This window comes from Boleophthalmus pectinirostris, unplaced genomic scaffold, assembly GCF_026225935.1.
Source record: "Boleophthalmus pectinirostris isolate CB_2022bp ecotype Guang Dong unplaced genomic scaffold, ASM2622593v1 HiC_scaffold_9, whole genome shotgun sequence".
Taxonomy (NCBI): domain Eukaryota; kingdom Metazoa; phylum Chordata; class Actinopteri; order Gobiiformes; family Gobiidae; genus Boleophthalmus; species Boleophthalmus pectinirostris.
This window is the reverse complement of record NW_026571541.1, coordinates 37,085,521-37,098,747: the sequence shown is the minus strand read 5'-3', so window position 1 is coordinate 37,098,747 and position 13,227 is coordinate 37,085,521. Positions and strand designations below refer to the sequence as shown.

At 39.9% G+C, this 13,227-nt stretch overlaps 1 protein-coding gene across 20 annotated transcripts in view; it reads right to left on the bottom strand.

Annotated features, from left to right (window-relative positions):
- The window catches only part of appbp2 (amyloid beta precursor protein (cytoplasmic tail) binding protein 2), a 43,615-nt gene that overhangs the window by 18,288 nt on the left and 12,100 nt on the right, over positions 1-13,227 (bottom strand). For all 20 annotated transcript variants that reach the window (XM_055147957.1, XM_055147962.1, XM_055147965.1 and 17 more), the window contains exons 3-7: positions 11,464-11,615; positions 9,935-10,058; positions 5,320-5,488; positions 3,273-3,362; positions 1,807-1,874 (exon numbers count right to left, since the gene is read on the bottom strand). In XM_055147957.1, coding sequence (XP_055003932.1) covers positions 1,807-1,874; positions 3,273-3,362; positions 5,320-5,488; positions 9,935-10,058; positions 11,464-11,615 — 603 coding nt within the window. The remainder of the gene's footprint in view (positions 1-1,806; positions 1,875-3,272; positions 3,363-5,319; positions 5,489-9,934; positions 10,059-11,463; positions 11,616-13,227) is intronic.

The window sequence follows — 13,227 nt, the reverse complement described above, 5'->3', positions numbered from 1 at the left end:
CTCGCTCCTTCTGATGCAGAGACACATGTACACACCTGTTTGGTCACGATACACACAGCAACCTACATTCTGTTTGTCGATTAAAATTAAAGTAATCGATGAAATTCTTAATGATCAATTATCGATTAATCGACTAATCATGCCCATCCCTACTACCTATATATATATATATATATATATATATATATATATATATATATATATATATATATATATAGAAGCAAATGAGAAATTAAATTCTCAATCAGTCACTATATATTTAAACCTTTTTCCCAACGGCTGGAAGTGTCCCGCTGTAGGATTGCAGAACTTCGGGTTAATGATTTTCTGTGGCAAAATGTGTGTGTAAATGTGTGTGTAAATGTGTGTGTAAATGTGTGTGTAAATGTGTGTGTAAATGTGTGTCGTATTCTCCAGCAGCTTCATAAATCTGTCCCATCACCGAATCTTCAACCAATAAACTCCACAAAGGATAAACATTCTAACATGAATAATTTATCCACAACAATCAAGAGAAGAAAGACCAAAATTTAAAGGAAACGACGACGACGCATCAATGACACACAGAACAAAACTAATGGGTCATTCTACGCCAAATGCCCCTGCTCGAGCCGAGTTTTCCAAGGAGCCACTTTCAGATTTCTGTATCTAAAAATGTATTTAAGGTCGGTCCTTTAAATTTTCATGGGTTAAAATTTGTCAAATGTACATGTAGAATCTGGATTTTTACACATGTGCTTTTGATTTATCACAGATTTCTGGGGACTTGAATTTGATCGAAAATTTTAATCTTTAAATCTGAGGGCGTCTTTCAAGGACTGTGGAAAGTGCACCTTTGTACAAATAAATTTTTTACATTTTTAAGGCTTAATATCTTGTTGAGCGTTCATCACAGAGGGTCAGTTTTAAAATACAAAGTCCACGGTGGCAGGTGTGGGAAGGTTTATGTTCAATATCAAACCTCTGTCTTTGAAATTGCACTTTCCACAGTCCTTCAAAGATGCCCTCACATTTGAAGAGTAAAATTTTCAAGCAAATTCAAGCCCCCAGAAATCTGTGATAAATCAAGACTAAAAATCCAGATTCTACAAGCACATTTGCCAAATTTTAACCCTTGAAAATTTGAAGGATAAATAGTTTTTAGATGCAGCAGTCTGAAAGTGGCTCCTCAGAAAACTCGGTTCAAAACAGGTCAGGGCGGAGCTGACAAAATATCTTTCAATGACAAAACTATAAGTATTTGGGAGCTAAAATTTGGGAGTTTTCCTGTTGGAAAGTGTGTGAACCTCCGAGAATTTCTTCAGTCAAATCTGAGATGGTCGGGCGGGGGCGTTCGGAGATTTGGCGTGGAATGACCCTAATGTTATGGTCCTAGAGATGTCTCGCATTCAAACTGCACAAATCTATCTACGTTAATATCGACGCCATGAAATCGATTTTTAATTTTAATTGTAGAATCAGTCTGAGTGAACAAGTTACTTCTGTTTTATTCATTCTCCTTAAAAGTTTTGGTCTTTCTTCTCTTGATCGTTGTGGATAAATTGTTCATGTTAGAATGTTTATCCTTTGCGGACTTTGTTGGTTGAAGATTAGGTGATGGGGCAGATTTATGAAGCTGCTGGGCAATACGACAAATTTACACACACATTTTGACACAGAAAACCATTAACCCCAAGTTCCGCAAAAAAAAAAAAAGCTCTATTGAACCTTAAAATATGTTAAAGTGCATCCTATGCCTTTTCATACTCATTTGCTCGTCTGCTCGTCTCCATGGTGACAGGAAAGTTTCAGTATATAATCGTTTACCTGGCTAAAAAGACTGCATGTTTGATCAGCTGTTCTGCTTTTCTGAATTCTCTCTTCACGACACAGGCCTAAAGGAAACAAAAAGAATTGAATTAAATGAATAAATGTGTAGTGTGTGGAGTTTTTTAATGCAGTTTTTTTTTTTTTAGTATTACTGTCGATAAAGCGCTTGTACTTGATTTTGTCCTATGTGTTTGAACAAAATGTGCCTCGCCGCAGCACAGATATCTTACATAAGCAGCTCTTGAGGTCAAAACAAGTCCGCTGTGTCCTGTCTGCGTCTAATTATAACGTGTATTTATCGTCCAATAAACGGGAAGTTGTGAAAGTGTTTATAAACTCGTCGTCGGGATCGTTTTGGACGCTCTGAATGCAGAAGGTAAGTGAGGGGTAACTTTTGGACAAGTGCAAACTGTTTCAAGTGAACTGGTTTTGTTTTTCATGTTTTTAACTAAGACTCTGGTACAGGGTCTTTAACGACTGGGTTTCTGTCAGACTGTATATCCCTGTGTGTCAGATGCCCTCCCATCCTCTTGTACTCCTGCAGTGTAGGACTTTAGTTAGTCAACAAATGTACTGGCTCAAGTCCTGGCTCAAGTCCTGGCTCAAGTCCTGGCTCAAGTCCTGGCTCAAGTCCTGGCTCAAGTCCTGGCTCAAGTCCTGGCTCAAGTCAAGTCCTGGCTCAAGTCCTGGCTCCACGATGGTTCCACGATGGTTCCACGATGGTTCCACGATGGTTCCACGATGGTTCCACGATGGTCCTGGTTTGGCAATGGTTCTATCCTAGTTTGGTCCTGGTTCAGTCCTGGCTCGGTCCTGGCTCGACGATGGTTCCACAATGGTCCTGGTTCAATCCTGGTTCAGTCTTGGTCCAGCTTTAAAGATGGTTCAGTCCTGGTTCAGGCCTGGCTCGGTCCTGGCTAGATGGTGGTTTGGTCCTGGGTCGATGTGGCTCGATGGTGGCTCGATGGTGGCTCCGTCGTGGCTCCGTCCTGGCTCCGTCCTGGATCCGTGGATCCGTCCTGGATCCGTCCTGGTCGACGATGGTTCAGTCCTCGTTCAGTCTCGGTCCTGGCTCGGTCCTGGGTCAGTCTTGGGTCAGTCTTGGGTCAGTCTTGGGTCAGTCTTGGGTCATCCTGGATCGGTCCTGGTTAAGTCCTGGTTAAGTCCTGGTTAAGTCCAGGTTAAGTCCAGGTTAAGTCCAGGTTAAGTCCAGGTTAAGTCCTTGTTCGACGATGGTTCTATCCTGGTTCGGTCCTAGTATCAGATGCCCTCCCACACTTCATCCCTGTAGTTTTGTCCTGAGATGGAGCAGGTCAAATGTCTCTAGTTAATCTACAGATGTTGTTGTGTGTCAGATGCCCTCCCAGATGTTGTGGCGTAGTTGGATCGACATGATCAGTGAAAACATTTGTGTATTTGGACATTTGTAGATTTCTGATGAAGACGAGGGCTTGTGTTTGTACCTTTGAGGCCTGTCGCAGAACATCTACTACTACTTTAACAGGCAGCCCTGGAGTTATTTCCTTCATCGCCTCTATACACCACCTGTAAGCCTGCAACACAAAACACACACGCACCAGTCAAACACTTTCTTCTTACAACAATAAAGACATATTATCTGTTATGAGTCATTTTATTTATGAGTTTGGCCGCGTCTCATTTCTCTTTCCTCGATTCTGCAGGAAATGGGGGAGGAAGTCCTGCCCACACAGGAGACTGAAATACCGGCTTGAGCGCCATTCTGTCGGCGGGAAATTCTCGCCTTTGGTATGTACTGAGTTAGAAAATCAGCTTCTATATCATAATAAAATGAAATGGGGATGAAGTGAGAGCAAATGGGGGCCTTGTTTATGTTATTTCACCGATCCTCCCGAAGCGACACACATTTTCTAGTTTGTAACATCAATATAATCCTCATTTTCTCACAGAAGTTTACGATGAAATCACATTTTAAATAATTTTTTTCATCTGTAACTGTTGATTTGGGAAGAAATATTAGTTATTTCATTACCTGCTGCCATGAACATAATTTGTAAGCAGCGCAACACCAGAAATTTAGAAACTTAGCTAAAGAACTTGTTCAAAAATCATTCAGAATCACTTTTACGGTCTGTTAACACAAGAACACTTAAAAACGACAAAATGTTTCATCAGATGTGTCTTTCGTTTAGACGGTGACGGTGTTTTTGGGGCTTAAAAACGCAAGAATCTGAAACCACCCTCCAAAGTGGAAAAGTTGAAAACGCTCCACCGTAGTGTTTCCGTCTACACTGCCCAAGACGCAAAACTCTGGTCAGATCTGCTCACGTCATGTACACGTTTACGTCACATACATCACCACCGAGCGTCACCACCGAGCCGCCTGGCATGCACCCAATACCCTATAGGCGAGTTTCAGCTGACGTCATTGTTATTAAAAGCCCGCGTTGCTGCTGGGAAATATTTTGGTCAGAGCCAAGAAACACGGTAGCGTCAAACACAGAGCGTAACCTCGCGTATTTATCCCCGATAATGGTAAATTCCTGCTGCATTATCGGATGCACAAATAGAAGCACGGAAGAAGGAAAATGTCTTTTTCGTATTCTGAGTGAAAAGAACCGCTAACGGTGAATTAAACGGCTTTCAAACATCCGCAAAGCAAACGTAGAAGATCCTAACAAACCGTGGACTCCAACAAGTTCAACAACACATCGAGACTCTTGGAGGTTTTCATCTTTTCTGCTGTGAATGGCCCAGGAGTTTCCACCAAGTCATTGTGGATATCGCCCAAGTGAATATTTGTCCAGGTAGTTGGCGATTCTGACCAGAAATTTGGTTTGGTTTCACCTTTTGTCGGGGTTGAAAATGGTGATTTGTCGTCCGTCGATGCTTATGACCAATTTCTGGTCAAATGGTCTTGGGTCCTCTGCCGTTACAGTGGATAAATAACCGGGATCAATACCCTTTACGTGCTTTCTCTCTCCGTCCGTCATGTTGAAGTAGTGTTTCTTGCCGCCGACCAAAATAATTCCCAGCATGCAACGCACGCGCTTTTGTCAACAATGAAACTCGCCTATCAAATTCCACACACTTTTGCGTCACCGTATGCACTCAGATTTCCTCCCAAAAACACTCCCACTTTTGCGTCTTCTGTTCAGACATCATCATATAAACGTAGCTTTAGGAAGGTACAAATGTGTTGATATTGTAACTTGCGTGTGTAATTAAAACAAAATATATAATAATTTTTTTTTGTTTTTTTAAATTTATATGTATATAGATTCACCGTACAGTTCAAGGGAACTTTGCAACTGATTTCCCACAAGGAGTAGAGAGGATATAAACGCCTCACTGACACCGATAAAGATTGATTCTGTTCTCTGACGTTCTCTACTGAAGCCTCCCTCGTGTTTACTCCTTCATTCCTTGGTTTTCTTTGGAACGACGCCTAATATGACACGTCTGACCGACAACTAAAAAACTGAGGTTCGAGGAGAAGGAAGCAAGGAGAGAGAGAGAGTGTTTTTCGACCTCATCGTAGTGGCTTTTGGCGAAGAGCAAGGCACAGAGTTCTCCGTAGAGCGCCGCCCTGTTGGCCTGGTGTCCGTGAGTCGACAGCTTGTCCATGAACGACTGCGCCAGTTTGAACGTCTCCTCCCCCAGGTGGTACTTGCAGTTACCGTTACGCACGTGGAGCAGCCTGCAACACAAACACCAGAAAAACTGATTTCCCCTTTGCAGTATATAAAAAAAAAACACTGGAAAAATGGAAGAGAAGCCCAGAGTGACCTTTTAGTTAGTGACACATTCAACAGGCAAATTAAAACAAACACAAAACCACATGAGACAAAAGTCAAACGCACCATTAATACATAATTTACCGTATTTTTCGGACTATAAATCGCACTGGATTATAAGGAGCATTAAGAGAAACAAACAGACGACACTTAAGACTGATCCTTCGTCCAGACTCGCCCGGCGACGCCTCACTGTCTTGGTGAATGTGTTTTAAGAATGTGAATGTGGGTGGATCATTTAAGTTTGTTTTTTATTTCCTACGAGGACGACTCAAATAAACTTCGAGTAATAATGTGTTTACTGCAGCTTTGACACATCTGTTTACGTTTTACAGAAACAAAACTTAAAACCACATGTCTCATTTGCATAAACTATAAGCTCTTTCCTTGTGTGCTGATGCGGTTCAGCTTCTCTCATGACTAAAGGACACGACTCAGAGAATATGAGTTTTCTTTTTGCGACAAGGCGACGGCTCAGTGTGCGATGAGTCGACGCAGAACTAAACTTTGCCCTTTACTCCGCGAGCCTCCTGACTTTCATCAAGTAGTGCGGTTTCATAGTTTAACAAAGTCGTACTAAAACATTTTGACAGATTTTTGACGCCGTATACCACATAAAATCGATTCGAGATCAGTCAGAGCAATCAGAATTAATACATTAGGCGCACTGTCGATTTTTGAGATAATTAAAGGATTTTAAGTGTGCCTTATAGTCCGAAAAATACGGTAGTCAAAGATATTAAAAGAAAAGTGCCTGCTGCATTCTTAAAGTGCACTGTTTAAATACTGTTTTTATAGAGCTGTGTCCGACCCTCTAAAGTTGCAATTAAAGTTACAATTTCTTTTTTTTAAAGGATTTTTTGGCCCATAGGCTTTACTAGATATGACAGTTTATCATGAAATTGGGCTGAAGAGCAGGAAGAGACATTCAGCACACTGCCAGCTGCTTTACTTATTACTTATTTTTTTATTGTTTTAATCACTTTTAACCACCAAATGCAAACCAGAAGTTACATTACAGTGTCACAGATTCTGCATTCACCCAGTCACACTTGTGTCGCCACAGCCGCCCCAGGGCAGACTGACAAAAGCAGGGCTGCGAACTGACTTACACGCAAAACATACACTCGTTATAAAAACCTAAAGACACGTCAGCAGTGTGGAATCTGTGGATAAACGCTGTCACCAATGGCACTAAATTGGGTTATAATATTGGTCTATTTTTCTTTTTTTTTTGTGTTTTTTGAAAGGACCTGGCAAAACTGGCTGTAAATATCCAAATGCGAACCTTTCAGTGTTTTAAACGTTTACATTTTCATTCAGTAAAACTTATTATAGTGTGTTTATAATGTCTGTATTACCTTTAGTGATTCTCTGACCACATAATAAAGAGTTATACTTTATTACAATGAACCATCCAAGGATATACTGGCCCGAGGGTGTTTATAATTATGTCCGTATTGTCTCTTTGAGTAAATCTTTAGTTGTTTGTCTGATCCCTGTATTGTAACGTCCATGTTTATTATTATAACTGTTGAGAGAATTGAATTTCTGCTCGGCTGTAAATCTTTATTTCTCCTCTGACCTGACGCAGCGCTCCACGGCTCCGACCACACGATAAAGAGTCATTATACTGTATTATAATGAACCACTCAATACAGGCCCTATGAGGTTTATAATAGTCTGTACTGTGTCTTTGAATAAGTCTGTAGTGAGTCTCTGACCTGAGCACTTCCACGGCTCTGACCACATAAGAAAGAGTCATAATAGTGTATTATAATGAACATCCAGTACCGGTCCTACGGGGTTTAGAATGTCTGTATTAGTGCTGGAATCATTAACAAGTTGCCGATACAATACATACCTCGATACAGTGAGCTTCTGATTCGATATATTTCCAATCAATTCAATACGGATCTATAAAAATATCACTAAAAGTCTTTGTTAAACCACTTCTTCTTGTGCAAAGTTCATATGAAACACAAACATTTTAATCCTCAGAACAGTGAAAATGTCAAATGTGTCGCAAGAACGAGTTTCCTTCCTCTAAATAAGCAACAAAACTGTAGCTGTAACAAAATAATTTAGTAAGATATACCAAAAAAAAAATACTCTTGGCGATATGTCGATACAGCAGCCCACGACATCGATACTGTATCATCACGGTCGGGGGCGGGTGGGATAATAAACTGCAGTCCCGCAAACTAACACGTAAACCGTCCCGTACGTTGTGCAGGCTGCGCCACTAAACCAGCTCTAAACCAGGACTAAACCAGGTCTAAAACAGGATTTAGCCAGGACCTAACCATGCCGCCAGACCGCCCACTGCACCTCCACCCCCAAACTCAATCCGGTCTGCGAAACATTGTCTGATATAAACCGGTCCGTGGCGCAAAAAAGGTTGGGGATCACTATTTTAGACAATTCCTTTCCGCTTCTCCCTATTTGATAGAGCTTATGTGCTTAAGTTTGGGAGCGGGACAAAGTATCGCAGATGTGGGTGGGAGCGGAACTGAAAATTCTGTCCCGCGCAGACCTCTAACCTCTAGTCTGTACTGTCTCTTTAAGTAAATGGCAAAGGAAAAATTCAATTTGTCAACTGGACACACGTTTATTTAGATTGAAAACGTTTCTCAGCTCATCCAAGCCGCTTCTTCAGTTCTGGTCGGTCTCTGGTGGACATTTCCTTATATCTGTCTGAAGGGGGGAGCTAACTACACTGAAACTACTCTGAAACTAACACGATACTCGTTTACGGTTTCTGTTTGTCAGCTAGGCCTATTGGGTCTATTCACTCTTTCGTCACAAACCATGAAGACGTTTGGAAACATGCGATGACAGCTTCCGGCAGGCTCTGTTCACAGTAGTAAGTCTGACAAAATCTACGAAAAATGAGAAAATGTCCCGGTTTTCTTCATCTCCACATCACTGAAGCGTTCCGTCGTTATGTTCGGCTCATCAACTAATTACAAAAACACCGACGCACAACTCCGAGCGCTCCGAGAACATGCGATTAGAAGAGACGAGGCGCCGAATTCCAGATGATTCCAAACGGCACATATGTCTGCAGTCTTCACTTTACCGCTGATCACGTTTACATTTACATTTACATTCAGTGGGTTTGATCACAGTCGGTCGGCGAGCCCAGCGTCGGGAAATACACCGGAAGTTGACATCACATGTTTCAAAACGTCTTCCTGGTTTGTGACATAAGCGCGAATAGAGCCAACTGAACTGCACTGAGTAGGTGTGTTAGTTTCAGAGTAGTTTCAGTGTAGTTAGCTCCTCCCTTCAGGCAGATATAAGGAAGTGTCCACCAGTGTCTGACCAGAACTGAAGAAGCAGCTTGGATGAGCTGAGAAACATTTTCGACCAAAAAACTTTAGAATTAGAATTTAATTTCTTCTTTTCCATAGATTCTTCCTGGAAGATTGAGGAATTTTACAAACATCCTTGAGTAAATGTCTAGTGATTCTTTGACCTGACGTAGCACTCCACGGCTCTGACCACTAGGGGTGTGCAAAAATACTGAAATATCGATATATCGTATTGCTTAATGTGATGATACAGTATCGATGTCGTGGGGTGCTGTATCGATATATCACCAAGAGTATTTTTGGTATATTTTACTAAATTATTTTGTTACAGAGCTTGTTACAGTGCTTGTTTAGAGGAAGGAAACTTTTTTATGCAACACATTTGACATTTTCACTGTTTTGATGATTAAAATATTTGTGTTTCATATGAACTTTGCACAAAAAGTGGTTTAACAAAGACTTTTAGTACCACAGACATGATTTAGCCTTTATTTTTATTGAACGGTATCGAATCAATTTGAAATATATCGTATTGAATCGAAAGCTCACTGTATCGAGATATGTATCGTATGGTGGCCTATGTATGTATTTTCTGACCTGACGCAGCTCCACGGCTCTGACCACGTAAGAGAAAGTCATAATACTTTATTGTAGTGAACCAACCAATACCTGTCCTGTGGGGTTTATAAGAGGTGGGATAAGAAACTATTTCCACGAGAACGAGACAAAACGAGACTAATTTGACATAATTTGTAATAAAGAAGTAGAGCAATCCATTTCAAAATTTCGACTTCACTGTTTTCGTTTATTTTATGTCATACTTCATTTGCTTTTTGGAACTACAGCTTCTCAAATTGTATAACTCTTAACTCTTTTTTTTGTCCGAATCAAATTAAATTCAGATGGAAAAATAATCACACAAGATTCATTTGTCTCATGTGTGGCAATTTAGTCTCGTGAGATGTCGTCCCATCCCTCGTGTTTATAATGTCTGTATTGTCTTTTTGAGGAACTCTTTAGTGATTCTCTGACCTGACGCAGCACTCGACGGCTCTGAAGCAGTGGAGCACTTCACTGTGGAGAGAGCAGAGCTGAAGACACGACAAAAACACCTTCTCTGCATCTCCGTACCAGCCCGCGTCAGACAGGAACCCGCCTGAAGGAAAACACAAACACAGAATTATAACACATCTCAAACTTTATCTTGTATGGCTGAGTGACATGACAAAAAAAAAAGAATTATGATTTTTTTTTTTCCCCTTCACATCAAAATTTTCGTTTCGATTTCATCTTTTCTGTTCAAAAACTAAATAAAATTGTTTTCAGGATTGAATTTATGAACATAAACATTATTATTATTATTGGCATTTAAAGAGCCCATATTATGCTATTTTCTTGTGCTTTGTTTTTTTTCCCCCACACATGTTTAAACTGAGTGACATGACAAAAAAATAATTGATTTTTTTTTTTCTTTCACATCAAAACTGTCAACACGATTTGATCTTTTCTGTTCAAAAACTAAATAAAAATCACTATTGAATTTATTAACTTAAACATGACAAACTTATTATAATTTGGCATTTACTTACGCTATTTACTTGTGCTTTTTTTTCCCACACATTTTTAAACTGAGTGACATGACAAAAAAAAAGAATTATGATTATTTTTTTCCTTTCACACCAAAATTTTTGATTCAATTTGATCTTTTCTGTTAAAAAACTAAATAAAATGGTTATTATTGGCATTTAAAGAGCCCATATTACACTATTTTCTTGTGTTTTTTTTCTTTATTAATTTTTTTTAATTTTTTTTCTTTCATTTTTTTCCCCTCACATCAAAATTTCCCATTCAATTTGATCTTTTCTGTTCAAAAACTAAATAAAAATCATCTTCACTATTGAATTTATTAACTTAAACATGACAAACTTATTATAATTTGGCATTTAATTACGCTATTTACTTGTGCTTTTTTTTTTTTTTCCACACATTTTTTAACTGAGTGACATGACAAAAAAAAATAATTATGATTATTTTTTTCCTTTCACACCAAAAGTTTTGATTCAATTTGATCTTTTCTGTTAAAAAACTAAATAAAATGGTTATTATTGGCATTTAAAGAGCCCATATTACACTATTTTCTTGTGTTTTGGTTTTTTTTAATTAATTTATTTTTTTCATTTTTTTCCCCTCACATCAAAATTTCCCATTCAATTTGATCTTTTCTGTATAAAAACTAAATAAAAATGGTCTTCAGTATTGAATTTATGAACTTAAACATGACAAACCTATTATAATTTGGCATTTAATTACGCTATTTTCTTGTGTTTTGTTTTATTTCACACATGTTTAACACACACAAACCCTGCAGATTTTCTCTCAAATAGAAAACACAGATCATTTTGAGATTTGAAAATGTAGACAGACTATAATAAAAGAGTAACTCAAACATGTGTGAAACAAAACACAACTCCAAGTCTGTTTTTGAGACCATTATAACATGATTTAAATCTCACAAGAGTCAGTTTTGTGTCATTTACGATCTTTTAAAAACTCATATTCACCGAGCACGAAGCCGAACTGAATGGCCTTCTCCTTGACGTGAGCGTCCGACTCCGCGATGTACGAGCAACGGCGACTGAAGGAATTGGCCAGAACGGACGCTACTTTGACGCCGTGGTCCATCAGCGCCTGGAAACAGTGATGCAGGAGGTGTCTGGGGAGAGGGAAGGCAGGACAGGACAGGACAGGTCAATCCAACTTTATCTGTGCAGCACATTTTATAAACACAACAGTTTCCAAAGTGTAAACAGATAAAAGACTGATAATAAAATCAATGAATAAAAATAAAATCAATTAAAAAAAAGCAATACTAAAAATAAAAAAATAAAGATAGATAAAAAACATGTTCTGAAATGTCCCTATGTGTGTCAGATGCCCTCCCTGTGTCTCCATGGAGTCTTACTCCGAGTAAAAGCTGCGAACTTCGTAGTTTCTCTGAGTTTTCCATTAAATTTCCCTGTTTGTGTATTTTTTGTTTAATGTATTTTTGGATCAGTTTTCTCTCGCTTTCTGTCTCTCGCTCTCTGTCTCTCGCTCTCTGTCTCTCGCTCTCTGTCTCTCTCTCTGTCTCTCGCTCTCTGTCTCTCGCTTTCCGTTTCTCTCTGTCCCTCTCTCTCGGTCTCTGTTTCTCTCAGTTTCTCTCTGTCTGTTTCTCTGTCTTCGTTTCTCCCAGTCTCTCTCTCTCTCTTTATCTCTGTGTCTCTCCTTTTCTTGCTCTCTGTCTCTCCGTCTGTTTCTTTCTCTGTCTTCTCTCTCTCTCTGTTTCTCCATCTGTTTCTCTCGCTGTCTCTCTGTCCGTCTCTGTTCGTCTCTCTCTGCTTCTCAGTTTCTGTCTTCTCTCTCTCTCCGTTTCTCCATCTGTTTCTGTTTGTCTGTCTCTGTCCGTCTCTCTCCGTCTGTCTTTTTCCGTCTCTCTCTGTCTCTCTGTCCTCCTCTCTCTCTCAGTATGTCTTTCAGTCTCTCTCTCATTTTGCCTCTGTCTCTCATTTTGTCTCTCAGTCTCTCTCTCATTTTGTCTCCCAGTCTCTCTCATTTTGTCTCCCAGTCTCTCTCTCAGTTTGTCTCTCAGTTTGTCTCTCAGTTTGTCTCTCAGTTTGTCTCTCTGTCTCCGTCTCCTCCTCTCTCTCCTTCTCTCTCTCTCCTTCTCTCTCTCTGTTTCTCAGTCTCTCTCTCAGTCTCTCTCTCAGTCTCTCTCTCAGTCTGTCTCTCAGTCTGTCTCTCAGTCTGTCTCTCAGTCTGTCTCTGTTTGTCTCTCTGTTTGTCTCTCTGTTTGTCTCTCTGTTTGTCTCTCAGTCTCAGTCTCTCTTTGTCTCTCAGTCTCTCTCAGTTTGTCTCTCTGTCTCTCTCTCATTTTGTCTCTGTTTCTCTCTTGTCTCTCTCTCAGTTTGTCTCACTGTCTCTCTCAGTTTGTCTCTCTGTCTCTCATTTTGTCTCCGTTTCTCTCTTGTCTCTCTGTTTGTCTCACTGTCTCTCTCTCAGTTTGTCTCTGTCTCTCTCAGTCTGTCTCTCAGTTTGTCTCTCAGTTTGTCTCTCTGTTTGTCTCTCTGTTTGTCTCTCTGTTTGTCTCTCTGTTTGTCTCTCTGTCTCTCAGTCTCAGTCTCTCTTTGTCTCTCAGTCTCTCTCAGTTTGTCTCTCAGTCTGTCTCTCAGTCTCTGTCTCTCTCTCCGTTTCTCTGTCTCTCTGACTTTTCCCAGATTAAATGTCCGTGTTTGTCTGAGTCAAAGTCTTGTGATGCTCTCGTCTCTGCTGCTCTGTCACTGACCCAG